The following is a 14,295-nucleotide window of genomic DNA, read 5'->3' as shown; positions in this document are numbered from 1 at the left end:
ATTTATCAGACGATCACGTTTGGGATTCTACTCATTTTGTCAAGCTGAAAGGCAGGGATAGGTTTAAACCTAAGTACCCTAAACATTTTTTGATAGAAAAGACAATGAATCAGCAGCAATGAAATTAAACTTCCTTCCAATATGGGAATCCAGTCATGTTTTCATTTCTCTTTAGTTAAGAAGGAACACAGTTAGAATAAGCACCCCACCTTTGGTCATACAGGGACACCCAGAATTTGAGTTTCATCAAATATTACACTGTAAAAGATGTAAGGGAAAACTGTTGTATTTAGTGTATTGAAAGGAATATGGCTCAGAGGAAAGGTCCTGGAACCTATCAGTCATATTAATTTACTACTATTACAACAGTTTGATCAATAAATCCCTTTGAAGTCCAAACCGGTGGGGAGAGTCTTGGAAGGGGTGCACTGTCATAAGGATCTGGTAACCACAAGTTCTAACCCGCCATTTTGTATTGCCTGTACTGATCCTGCAGAGGCTGTGGCATGTTGCTCTTTCCCTTGTGAGTGTTTCCTCTTCCAGATCAGGTGTGGTTCATGGAAGAACGCAGCGACAAAGTGGAAAGGAAAAGGGGCAGATTTACAAGCCCCTTGTGCCTCATTTGTGCCGCCATTGCGTCACTTCTGTGACGCAGCGGTGGCGTAAACCATGGGCCACGTTGCACCCTATTTACAACGTGACGCATCTAGGGAGATGCCTCACGCTGTAAAGCCCTGCGCCACATGAAACCTGTGTCAGGTTTCATGTGGGCATTCCGTCGCAGGGGGGTTGTGGGGGCGGGGGGCGTTCTGTAGCAGGAACACCTCGGAAAAGTGCCTGAGTGAAATCTACAAGATTCTGCTGCGTCAAAACCTTGCGCCTCTTTGAAGCAGGCTTAAGGCTTGATGCACCACGTTGGACATAGGCAGGGTTGGAACAGTGCTGGAGTTGCGTCGCGCCCGGGACGCAAATCCAGCACTGTGCCAACCTTACGCCGGCAGATGCGACAGGCATCTGTTTATCCTTGCGCCATGATCCGCCGCATTGTAAATGCGGTGCATCTGTGGGAGCGCAAGGGTAAACTTACGTGACGCATCTTTCCTGGCGCATCCCTGCTGATTTGCAGGGATCTGCCAGGAAACATAAATCTGCCCCAAAGTATTTATGTTCGGCGTCCAAGAGGGTAAACGTCGGTTGTTGTATGTCAAAGCTCCCTGTTGTATCCGACACGTACTCCTCAGCTCTCCTCTCGGCTGTCTAGACCTATTATATTGTGCACTTGGGTTTGAGGCTGAAGGTGTTGATTTGTTGAGGTTACTAACAGATTATATACCCTGCAGTCATCAATTATGCATTTGAATATTTGTCGCCTTCCACAATAAGTGTTCACAGCAAGTTTTAAACTGTTTGTTGGTTCATTGATGAATTGGTGCTGTGTGGGTGACAATTATGGAAAAGCAGTCTTTTTCTGTTTTTCTGTATTTTCGCCACATTGTTGAGTAAGAGAGCAGTTAGAGCATGATCGGCGCAGGGACTCTGGGCCTCATTTATGGGGCCCCTTGTGCCGCCAGAACATCATTTTTTGTGTCATTCTGTGGCGCAGGAGCCTGCTCCATATTTACGAGGCAGCACTAAGCCACTTTTTTTTCAATAACACTGATCTTCTATATGAGTTGGTACACGCTTTCAGTGAACAGGTATTCTCTTTTCTGTTGCTTGGTCTAGCCATAGGTGGCCTTGGATGGCCTAGAGCCTGAATGACCTTGATTACATGTGGATTTGAAGTGCTGCAGAGGTTTGCCTTGGCTTGGTCATCAGTGAGTTTTTGCAAAGTTGTTAAAAAAATCATTCATTCAAAAGAGGTTATTAGTATATAGTGGCTCAATTACCAATATTGTGCATTAAGGGTTTCCTTTTCTCTTGTTTTGTGTGTTCCAGGACAGTCACATCACAATGCCACTCCCATCTATCACACTGAATAGTTTAGTGCTTAAACTGTGCTTTTGCACTCCCACAGGATCTTCATTATAATCTTTTGTGACCCTACCCTAGCTGCACCCCACCAGTGTCCTCTAAACTTCCTGGAGGATGCATAACAAGCAGCAAGAGGGTAGCAGGTATCCTGTGAGTCAGCATTATGGTCTAATACTCCTGTGTCCCATGAGGGACCACCAAAAAGAGATGTGCCTAGGGTCCCAATGTGGAGAGGCTGTGGCTGGCTTTTAGCTAGTAGCCAGGCAACTGGATCTTACCCTATCGCACTCACTGAGTTTTAGTCCAACCAGCAATGGACTGTTGTTTCTCGCCCATCTACTGCTACGTAGAGGTTGCTGATCCAGGATCCCCTTCAATGTACTATCATCCTTTGCACTTCTTGAATATGGTCTGAGGACTAGGGGGGTCTAGAGCAATCTTCCTGCCTTTGGCTCACACCCGACCTGCTGCAAACCATCAGCTCTCGGGATATCAATCTATATGCCATACATACTTAGAGCCAGTTAATGAAGAAATCTCTCCCCCTGGCTTCGCTAAAATAAGTCTTGGAGTCTTCCAGCACACGCTCATACGGTTCTCTCAACTCAAACATTCCTCTTCAGATATTCAGCCAATCGGCACCTGCTGCCGCTGTCAATCCGCCAGACTGCAGAGGGCCACTCCGTGATCTCATACTTCCTTCCTGCCAAAGTTAGCATGTTGCTTTTCTCTTCCTGGCTCACTAACTGGCCGCCCAGAGCCCTGCACAAAAACTGCACTCAATACAAATTGAAGAGATCCCAACACTGGACCATAATGGATTAGATTTGTAACTTGGTAGATACAGATTCCACAAAAGCAAATTTTAATGGAACGGACACTTCACAACGACGAAGTAAAACACAAGTGGTGGGTGTAAGACTCGGGTAGGTTTGCACACACTCAGATTGATACAAGAAATCATAACAATGCTTCACTTTTGTAATAAAATTTATTTTTTATAAAAATGAGGCAAGAATAAACATATTCCATAGTCTGTCTGAAATATTTATAGGCCTATGGAAAATTAACCTACTGTACGACTGCAGACTAGCTGAAGCATATCTATTTGATAGGGATGCCGGACTATCTGAAGCATGTATGTCCCACGCTCTCTGATAGTTTGTCTCCCAGAGCCAGGCTGATGGCCGAGGGCACGAATGGCTGAAACATACAAATACGACTACCTGAGAGCATGCCGTAAAACAATTTGATGTTGATCCTAGTCACTGTCATACATAGCAGTAGTATTTCCATATCATCAGTCCCATTACTTTATGGACCAAAAAACGCCATAAGGCATTTACATTGGTGCGGCCACTGTAATGAATACTTAAATGGTGTATTCACCACTTCTGCAGGTTTCGCAATATTTTGGGGGAGCTAGGTCACCAATAACAGGCGAGTCAGCCTATGCTCCCAGACCTACCATAAACATGTTCCTAGAATAATTTGTCTATTAATAAGGCACAGCAGCCTCCATGAGACTGCAGGCAGCACAAAGTGCCCGCTAGTCGTCCCAACAACTAGTAGCTTGATTCGCAGACTGCGGAAGCTTGGGTCTTTGTGATAACTTGAGAGACATCTCTGCGTCCAGTCACTAACTTATGATCCCAAATTTCTAGCAGTATGCTGCCATTTTTGTCGTAAAAAAAACACGAATATGCAATGTTCACAGAATAAGACAAGCTGGTCCGAGTGCCGAAGGTAATATGTCAGTCTTACGCATTTAATACAATATGGCACTCGGCCTTATTTACAAAGCTGCCAAAACTCTACAAGTGCTTCTAACTAGGTTGATGCTAAAGCAATATCCCGATAAATATGAGTCAGTCAAGTGTTTCCTGATATAGCTCCTTGTCTAAAGATTGGCGGACAGAATGCGCTGTCACAAATATAGCAGATATCCCGTCCACCGTATTACAAGTGCATTGTAGCCTATGGCTTGTAATGCGGTGGACGAGAAATACATCACATTCGATGGAGTATCCAACCCGCCAAACTCTAAGTAAGGCCCATAGTCATGAAGGGTGGTGGAAGAGCTGAAACCATAAAGGCACTGTGAGTGATACGCTTAGATTACGCACGTAAACCTCTTGGTTTAGCACTGGCTTGTGGCTACTGTGCTACGGAGCTTCCAAGTCAGTAGCAAGAGTCAAGCAATCCCATGAACTTTGGATGGGCAGCTGATTACTATTTGTCATAAGGGGTTTCTAGGTCACTCTTCAAGGCTAAGTCCCCTGAGGATCACTCGATACAGATCCGTAATAAACCATTCGAAAATCTAATCCAATGCTTTTCAGCGTATTATGATCAGCTTTCGAGGTCAGTCCCACACAGTCCGCCACATGGTAGAATCTCAACTTCCTCTTATAGCTAACAAGAATTTTCACGGAAAATAAAGGAATTTTGAAGTTGGTGTTCTTATGCAACCTGAAGGGACACATGGCCTGTATCTGTAGTAAGGATAAATAACTAGTGTGTCTAACAGCCAGTCAGGAAGCTACAAAGCTTCACAAGAGAAATTGCAAAGATAGTGCTAGCATAGTTACATCAGATGCTGTGTTTTAAAAGAAAATGACCTGGTGTCTTTGTGGGTCATACAGAAGACTGGAAGAAAAGGATTGCACACAGTTCTTGGAAGCATCAGGCTTAAGAAAAAAATCTAGAATATAAGCCACAACATTGAACACAGCTGTGATTCAGCGTCTTCCTGATCATCGGTTGCTGTGATGCTGTGTATATTAAGAGTCCAGAAGATGGCAACTGTTGGCCACTCAGATCCTTTCCTTGTGCTTGACATTGGCCAACTTGACATTTTCCTGCTCGGTGGATTCAGGCTTAGGCTGAAGGTGGAACCCGATCATCAGCTGGTAGACCAAAATGCCGGCAAGCGATCCAAGTAAGGGGGACACAATTGGAACCCACCACCATTGTCCGCCGGCCCTGTAGGAAAAACAAAAGTTAAACTGAGACATTTCAATCTATCTGGTTACATGTTTTCCATTAGGAGCAAACTACAGTAAAGATCAGTAGAGTTGATGTAATCAAAAATCAATTGGTAAATGTTGGCACTAAGAATATTTAGGGTCAGTAAGAAAAATATACATAGTCTTGAAGTCACATAAATAACTTTGTTAAAGATACATTATGGCTGGCTCCTTACTGAGGTCATATACTGTTAGGAAATAAGTTTACAAAAAAATATACAACTTCAGTTAAGTGTATAGTAAGTTTATGATGCAAAGCTTAGCACAAGGTGACATTCACCAGTTACAGTTAGCTATGAAACCATATCGCTCCCCAGTTAACTGCTCGTAACCTCACACTTTGGCTATAATGTACATCGTTTGTGGCACCCCACTTATTGTGGGCTTTAACATTATAGATACAATCCCTGATGTCTGATCAAATTATGTGACATGATGGTAATATCTGCAGCTCCACATACAACAACCAGAAGTCCTTGCAGGGATTATATATTGCTGCACCAGAGGGAGTTGATAGATATCCTCGGGCTTGATAAGAAGAATGAAGGCTTAAGTACCACTAAGGTTTATACAATGTCCTTGTAGCTTGTATATGGAGAGGAAAATCTGCAGTATTACTCACATTTAACAGGTTACTACATTTCTTATATGTGGGCTAAAGGCTGAAATTCTCCAGAGTTTTAACAATTAAGATCAGCATTATGAATTACATGAGTACTTATGCTTATGCTTTCTAATATGATGGTACATCCTAAACAAATGATGGATATGCTTTGGATGTAATATGGTACTATTCTGAAATAATGCATCACTTTTAAGGGAGCATGGCAAGACGCCCGGGACCTTTTTGTAGAATAAATTGTGTATTTTCTGCAGCTATTGTGACATTTATGGTTTGTGAACGCCTTAATTGGCCCTACATTAGCTATATCAATTATCTATATCAATTAGCTGCTGATGAAGCACATTTCTGTTGATTGCAAATACATGTAGGGGTGTCTGTAGATTGCTCCCGTTTCCCTACGTGTAGCAACTGGAAAGACATTTGTCAATTTTCAGTGGCATTGCAGCCTCCCCTGTTCATTCAATAACTCTTTAGATGTCTGTTTACTTTTTCTCTGTAGAATACTTTTAAGGATGTTTGTTAACTGTCTGCGGAATGTCAGGCTTTTAGTTTTAGGTGCATATAATAAATCTGGCAAAAATGATGTTATTGGACACATCGTGTATGTCTCCAGTGATGTCATTGCTGATGCAATTTATGGTGCTGTGTGAGAGGTCATAAGCGGTGCATGGGGGTATACTGACTGAATATTTCTAGGTTGCTTTTCCTAATCATAACAACGCTCAATAGTCCGTTTTAAAGTATTTTTTATGTTTTTATCATATAATTTACTTTGCAATCTTATCAACCATTTGAACATCCCTTTAACTGTGATATACAATAGCACCCACCAGCAGAGGCCACTGGGCAAATAAATAGCATGGTCTTCAGCAGCCATGCCTTATGCCTTGCACCTCTGCCCTCAGAGTCTATCGGGCATGTCCATTCGCTGGAGCCAACAGTCGCTGAACACTGAGTTTGTCCTTCGCTATGACATGTTATCTATACCCCTAGCCTCATGGTCTTGACCCTATAGTCTTCCCAATATTCCCAACTTACGTTTCTACTGGTGCATCACAGATGTGTAGAACCAGAATGATCAATATTTGAATATGCCATATTTACTATTAGAACATTGGAATGTTGGGAGCTCCATTGAAAACAATGGAGTGCTCTGGGCTTATAGTGGCTGGTATAAGACTGGAGCTCCAACATTCCAATGTTTTTGTTCACAGCTCTGGCTGTGAACAAAGGCTTCAGGGACCCTGAGGGGATTCCAATCCCCTCATGCCCCCATAAGGCTTTGTTCTTTTTTGTTAGAACATTCTGCCCTCTAGTGGCAGAATTTTCTAATAGCCTTATAGCCCTTCGTAGTTGGGCTATACCGGCTATTAAAGTCCCTCTCCCTTGTTAAAGGCCCGAGCCGAAGGAGAGGGCCTTTAACGCTGGAGAGGGCCTTTAATAGCCGGTATAGCCCTCTACGGAGGGCTATAAGGCTATAGTAATTGGCTTATTCCTGCCTCATCACTACACTGGCGCTATGTGCTGCCTAGCGCCAATGCAGGCACCCTTCTGCCTTGATGGATGGTGCCTGTGTTGCAGGCAGGATTGTGTTTTTTGCAGGAAGGGACATCATCCAGCACAAGAACAATCCTTAGAGGTGTTTCCCACTCTCTAATGCAAAATGCAACACACTTGGAAAGAGTAAAAACGAGGAGAACTAAAGATATTTGGGAAGGCGTACAGTTTGGATGCATTTCCAGTTTTACTTGTCTTGGTAAAACAGGAATGCGCCAAAATACATGAGTGGACACATGGAGACTCCCACTCTCCAACCATGTAATGCCTCACCGGGGCAGCGTGAAGCTAGGCAGCGACTTGCGCCGCCTTGCGTTAGTCCATATTTACCAAGCACTGCAGGGTCAATCAAGGTGGCCTTGCGTGGCCTGGAAAATCTGATTTAAGGACTGCGTTGTTCTTGCCTCAGCATTCTTATATATTCTATATTTCTATACTATTTCTATATTTAAATATTATTGTTCAGTCATATTAATATAAGAAAGCTGTTTTAAAGCTTAAAACTATAGTCTATTTCATAATTCTGTATGTGAATTTGATTTTGGAAAGTTTTGTATAATTGATCAAGGGGTAAAAAAAGAGCTAGAGGTACAAGAAATTGTGTGCCTGTTATTCAAATTTACTTAAGAATTTTTGATCAAGAATCATTACCAAATTTGGGCCAGAAGTTAGTGCGTTAATCAACACTGAATTGTGTTTTTTGTTGGTGAAAAGTAGTCCAGTGTTTTCTAAATGCTAACTAAAAAAGGATAAAGTGTAAGGGACATAATGATGGATGAGTCCCTCACGGTGATGTCCACGGCAGAAGTTGAATGAGTGACAAAGCGTGCAATCTGATTGACACAAAATAACTCATTTCCCGATTGGCTAAAATAAAGTCTTCATTATTTTATGCTCAGGTCACCATCTGAAGAAGTCAATACCTGGTTCTCTAATATTTATACACTAGTCCAACTTTCTCTGAAAAATACAGCTTGCGGCAAAAGGAATTGAGTACTTTTTTCTCCAAGATTTTATGACTATAAAGTTAGCTATGAGGAGTTTTTTTGGGACCTAACAGCAAGAACGTGGACATTTTTGGACCCTTTAGTGAAACTGATATGGGCGGGCAGAACTCGCAGAGTTTCACACATTAGAATGTAGGAGAGTTTTTAAAAAACTATGAGATTCCATGAGGTTCCGTGAGCAGAATTCAGTACGTTACGCTGCTTGCTCTGATTTGTAGCACCAGGACCTTGGTCCGCATTGTAAAATCAGCGCGAACTGCAATGCGTGGCATGTCAGTGTGCGCTGCTTCTTTCTGCCGCTCGAGTAGATTCTCTGCTCGAATGGCAGCTTTCACAACGCGAACAGCCATGACCTGCCACAACCGCCCACTTGGCGAAATCCCACCGGGATTTGTTCTAGTGCCCGCAAATCGTGTCAGGTACAGATATAGGCCATGCCTAGTTAGTATTAGGAGAGAAGTCTTCACCAAAAGTAGTGTTCTGCAGCCAGTGTCAGCTGGACATAAACATTGGCCATGCCTGGTGGCTACTACAAGAAGGCCACACAGCGTAGGGCATAGCCAATGACTAGGCCATGTGCCCAGTGCTTAGAGGGCACTGTAATGGCTATAGAGCTTGCCTTGTGCCCAATGAGTACTTCAAGCAATGTTGAAAGACACAGAGCATTGACAAATGGCATCCCCAACTACGAGCCCCCGGTGATGGCCATGTACACTGAGTACCACGGACAAGACTGCAGGGCACATAGGCCGAAGGACATGTCGTGTAACCAGTGGCACTGCAGGCATGAGTAATAGGGACTGGCCATTGATTAAGGCTACAGGCTGCCTCCTGTGGGTAGAAAGAATGTGAGCCAATGTTTATGCTTTCAAACACAAGAAATTCAACAAAAAACACTTTGGGAAATGGAGGTTCTGCTTTACTGGAACCATAAAAAAAAAAGCATATTTCCCCATAGCAAATCATCTGAAGGGACGTTATGGCTACAATTCTAAACCTAAAAATGCTAAAATTACACAGTTTTGTGATGAGATGCACAGTACCCCAAACTGATGGCACGTGACGGCATCACTAGTAAGATCATTTGTGAGGAGGCACTATATGTCAAAATCTTAAGTTATGAACTCCCAACCTCTATTAGAACCATTATCACTTTCTAAAAACCTGTGATCAGTGAGTGCTGAACATTGAGGCTATAACTATAAAAAATATATATTATGGACAAAGTATCAAAGTTAAAACTATTGAAAGGTAAGTGCACAGTGTAAATTTACTATTCCTAACTCCACGTTTACGTACCATGATGACATATAGATATTGTCACAGGACATATATCTGAAATTAGGTTCAGAAAACGTATACTTACTTTTCTATATTTTGGATTCAATATTTTGTCCTCGATATGTGTATACCTCGAAATTCTAGCTCAACTCTGTGGCACCAAAATCAGTGTCTGAAGATACAGTATGCCAGGACAGTAAAATAAGACAGGAATATTAAACTCAGTTCGACTTTTCATGCCTCTCCCAGAGAGCTATAACTTCAAGAGATATATATTTTTTCATTAATTTAAGCATCACGCATTACAGAGCTTATTTTTAGCCACACCCTTTTGTGTGTCAGACGAGTACCAAAGTGAGGTGCAGTCAAAATTCATTTTTCCATTACATAATCAAAAATGTGTTTTCTTTTGGTAGTTGGTCTATGACTTCTTTTATTGCAAATGTGTTCACTTTGAACAAGTTTGGGCAAGAGTCTAAATACCAAGCGCAGTCTATGTAAGGGGAGCCTGGGGCGCAAACCGTGCTTGCGTGTCGCCCCGGCACATGCCTGTACGTGCACAGAGGCACAACAAATTATAGGTGAGTCTGGAAGCTAATGAAATCATGTTAAACAGCAGCTGACGAGGCTTCTCACCTAGCGTGAGACCCAAGGCTTGCCAACTCTTTGGGTGACATCTATTCATGCTCCTTTGGGTTGACTTCACCCATTGTTCGGCAATCTTCTTTTATGAAATTCAGTGTCAAGGAGTGTCCAAGGCTGACAATCTAAGTCAAGCAGTAGATAAGGGCTGAAAGGTCACCTAAAGCATGAGAATAGTTGGCACCCCTTTAATCACCCTACTTGTTCCCCATATTTTCCTTACTTCATTTTATCTCCTCATTTTTGTATTGTTTATAGTTTTTAACCATTGTGTATTATCTGATCAGCTCTTAATACCCGTACACCCATTTAGCATTGTCTTCATTTAATGAATTTTAATTTCAGACTTATTTGTTATTTAATGCTTTATTCTTGACCTGTTTTTGCATTTTGCAATTTTCTTGAACTAAAAAAATAGTTGGCACCCCCTTTACTCGAAACATAAAGTAACATTTTCTACTCAGAAATGTAATTCCCGTGAGAGATCTGGGTAAGTTGACATAAAAAATGTGTCTGCAGTTTGTTCAAATTATTTAAGAACCTGATAAAAACAATATGTCTAGTGACATACAAATTAAAAATAGCCTCTCAACTGCTAAGGAACCAATTTGTTCACTGAGGCAGTCATGACCATGTTCACTCCACAAGCCTAAAACACTGTCCAATCCCCAAGTCAAGGGAAAGTGGATGATTTAGCAGTTATCTTTGGGATTTGGAGGTCTGTGGCCAGGGCAGCTGTTTGTCCAGTGTCTATTATGTCACATCACAATACTGCAGGAACTCAGGAGTTCCTTTAGATACAAAATCATAACCATCCTCCCCTCTCCCTCTGCTGATTACATGGAAAATGATTAGAAAGTAAAATACAAATCATCACCTATATTACCGGAAGCATTCGTGTAATCACGCCCACCTTCTCGGTCCTAGAAGGATTCGCCACAACCTTCCCTTCCAATCCGTTTCAACCCTCATCAAAGCCCTTGTATAAACACCGCTGGTGTAAAAGTCACTTCTGGCCCCACAATCCTCACTCCTGTTCCTAACCTTAAATATCACCTTTCACCCACTTCTACTTGCCTGAATCAAGACGCGAACCCAGTCTCACATTGTCACTCCAGGTGAAAACTGAGCTTTTTAGAAATTTCTACCAGATACATAACTATGCACAGACTATGGTGGAGAAGTGTGGCTCAATGGTTAGAGCGGCAGACCCTGATGCAGAGGTCTAGCCCGGGACCAGGGTTCAATTCCCACCTCGGCGGGTCTTAGGCTCAATTTCCTCGGACCTGATAATTCTCGCCTCGGTGCCTATTCTAATCATGGGTCCCACTCTCCAATTCTGGGCAATAGCTTGCTTAATCTCCACAACGGCCCCAACAACGCTAGGATGCCTGGCTTCACCTTGGGGGGGCCCAGGAGTGGGCACCTCACAGGAAAAAGCCAGGAAGAGTTCCACAGCGGTATGCGTACAAGCACCAAGATACCCTCATGAGTCGATTCGTGCTTTATGCAAGTACTATTACATTTATATTTACATTTACACATGCTAGCAACCCCTACATCCTCACTCTGTCACTACACATCCTACATCTAAAGAATTGAGAGCTTCCATATTTGCCCAAGCCTCCTCTTCGCTCATGTAATCAGAACTTAGTGGTGATACCACAAGTTATTAATACAAGGAGGATGCTCCTTCAAATTTGTGGGGCCTGAACTGTGGAACTCACTGCCCCCTATGGTCCCCCCAGGTTAAGAGTCTGTATCTGAATGGAGGGCCTTCAGAAGCATGTGAATACTTGGCTATTTTAACCTAGCCAGACTTGCGTTGTTCTGTTATACTAGCGTTAGAAAGCTCTTTGGCATTGCTATACGCTTTGTAAATACCCCATAACATAACATCCAGCAACGCCTCACCATACCCAGATCATTCTTATTTCCTTCTCCACTCACTTGGATTGACTGATCAGCGCCTTGAGACCCTCTCGGGTGAGTAGTCGTACTTTATAAGTCCCTGATTGATTGATTGATTGATCATTCATCACTATGCATTCATATTCTCAAACTAAACACCTTCATGATGGTCCTCTAGTAGCATCTCCTGCACACATGAGCACCCCATGGCCTTCCAATCATGACCACTAATGCACTAACCGTTCCTAATCCCCCTAATCCTTACTACAGTTGAATGTATTGCCAGGTATAGCCCAACTACCAGGATAATTCGCCTCAGTTTTCTCGTTTAATATTACTCCTTCCTTTACTCTGCAAACATTCCGCTTGATTGTCTACTGTAGAACATTTGTCACCAAAAGGCTCATCAAGAAATACATGCAAAGTAAAGCCAAAGATATGGTACGGTTCACACTTACGAGAAAACTTCGGTGCCCCAACCAGCGATGGCAGTGAACAGGCGTGGCCCAAAGTCCCTGGCCGGGTTGACAGCATAACCAGAGTTGAAGCCCATGGAGAGTCCAATTACGAGGACCACGAACCCCACTGTGAACGCCTCCAGACCCTGGGGGATGGGGTTATTGTTCGGGTCAACGATGGCGAGGACACAGACGACCAGGGCTGCGGTGCCAATGAACTGCGAAGAAGAAAAAGGGGGGTGAGAAACAAGTGTGTACGCACATATCAACACCACTAACACTTATCATCTCACACAAACTACTTCCTACTGTTACCTAGTGTGGAGTAGCCTGCAAGACCAACCCCGGCCGAACACGACAGCAAGACCTGAGATGGGCTTTCCAGGACAAAGACTGTATTGAAATGCCAGAAGGGAGCAGACATGGAGACCGTGACACAAGTTCACGTGTTCAGTAAGTCGGTTTATCAGGGCGTGAATGTGGCTCTCTGAAGAATGCTGCTCAAGGTTATCACAAGGTCGGCCAGATAAAGGCGTCAAGAAGACAGGCCGTATGAATGGCGGCTAACACTGGCTGGTGTGTCTTATTTTACACGCTATGGATTCCTATGGCAGGTTCCATCAGTTCAGGGACTGGGTTTCAATGACAAGGTAAAGGCAGACATTGAGGCCTGCACTAGGGGCGTCTCAAGGACGTCTAGAGGGCGTTGGACACCCCTCACTGAAGGGTCACCAGCAATGATCATTTGTTGATGTGGACGGATTCTTGATTGAGATGGGCAGAAGGCGCACACCTGTACCCTTCTGTCACCTGTTGGAAGGTGGATTAAAAGAAACCCAAATACTGCCATGTTGAAACAAAGTTTCATCACAGGGAGAAGAGGAAAGATTTTCCTCCTATACCGTTCCAAGTGCTGTTGGAGTGCTGCGAAGTCACATTCGCTGTTTCCTTTCACTACATGCACTCTCCTTTCATTCATAAAAGTGACACTAAAAAGTGGAACTGGTTCAAAACATCTTTAAAATGCGCCTCTGAAAAAGCGCGGTAGTGAGAAGGGTGAGGTGCGGTTAAAACGTCAGACGTGGAAGCTGCAGAGATATCAATGGTGCGGCTCCTGGGCGTGACTGCTCGAAGGTATCTCTTTGTCTGAAACTGCAGGAGAGGGGGCCTTTCCTGTACTGCCCCCACCACTTATAACAGCACAGCTTACCTTCTCTGCAATTACTCTTACATTTCTTCAGATTATAAATTATTTCACATTAGGGATCTTTCAAGAGTACTCCACAGTGCTGAGAAAGTTACATATAATACAAAACACTTTCAAGATCGAATGTGTTGGTGTTAAAATAAAATCTGGAATTTCCTTTTCATTTCTCATTGGCTTACAGGACATTTCTTGGGTGTTGTGTGAACTCTTGAGTTAGGCAGTATCAGATTTTTTTAATAACAGTGGAAGCACTACAAAGGCCCCCTCTCTTGCTTCCATTATGCAGTCCATGTGACCCGGAAGTGGAAACGCATGTCCTCTGCATTCATGATAGAAAGATTACTGCTAGATATACTGAGGCTGGAGAAGGCATGCTTGGTAAGATGGGAGCTACCAGTCATATGTTCCTCTCGAAAGTGTTAACTAGCACCCTCCTCCTAATCCAGGGAGCTAAAAGAACATGTGTGCCACTCTGATTTGAGTTCTTACTTCACACTCACTAAATTTAGCTTTTACACATCCAACAGCAGGGCTCGAGTCGGGGTACCACGCGGGTGGACGGCGTCCCCCCACTTATTTTACCGGGACCTCGATAACTGGAGCA

At 43.3% G+C, this 14,295-nt stretch overlaps 1 protein-coding gene across 1 annotated transcript in view; it reads right to left on the bottom strand.

Annotated features, from left to right (window-relative positions):
- Positions 1 to 2,946: 2,946 nt before the first annotated feature.
- The window catches only part of AQP3 (aquaporin 3 (Gill blood group)), a 57,292-nt gene continuing 45,943 nt past the window's right edge, over positions 2,947 to 14,295 (bottom strand). The window contains exons 5-6 of the mRNA XM_078674726.1: positions 12,485 to 12,702; positions 2,947 to 4,959 (exon numbers count right to left, since the gene is read on the bottom strand). Of these exons, the coding sequence (XP_078530852.1) occupies positions 4,791 to 4,959; positions 12,485 to 12,702 (387 nt within the window). The 3' untranslated portion in view covers positions 2,947 to 4,790. The remainder of the gene's footprint in view (positions 4,960 to 12,484; positions 12,703 to 14,295) is intronic.

The sequence above is a fragment of the Lissotriton helveticus genome, chromosome 2_1 (assembly GCF_964261635.1).
Source record: "Lissotriton helveticus chromosome 2_1, aLisHel1.1, whole genome shotgun sequence".
NCBI classification, from domain to species: Eukaryota; Metazoa; Chordata; class Amphibia; order Caudata; family Salamandridae; genus Lissotriton; species Lissotriton helveticus.
The sequence above is the reverse complement of the archived record's forward strand: the minus strand, read 5'-3'. Positions and strand labels throughout refer to the sequence as shown.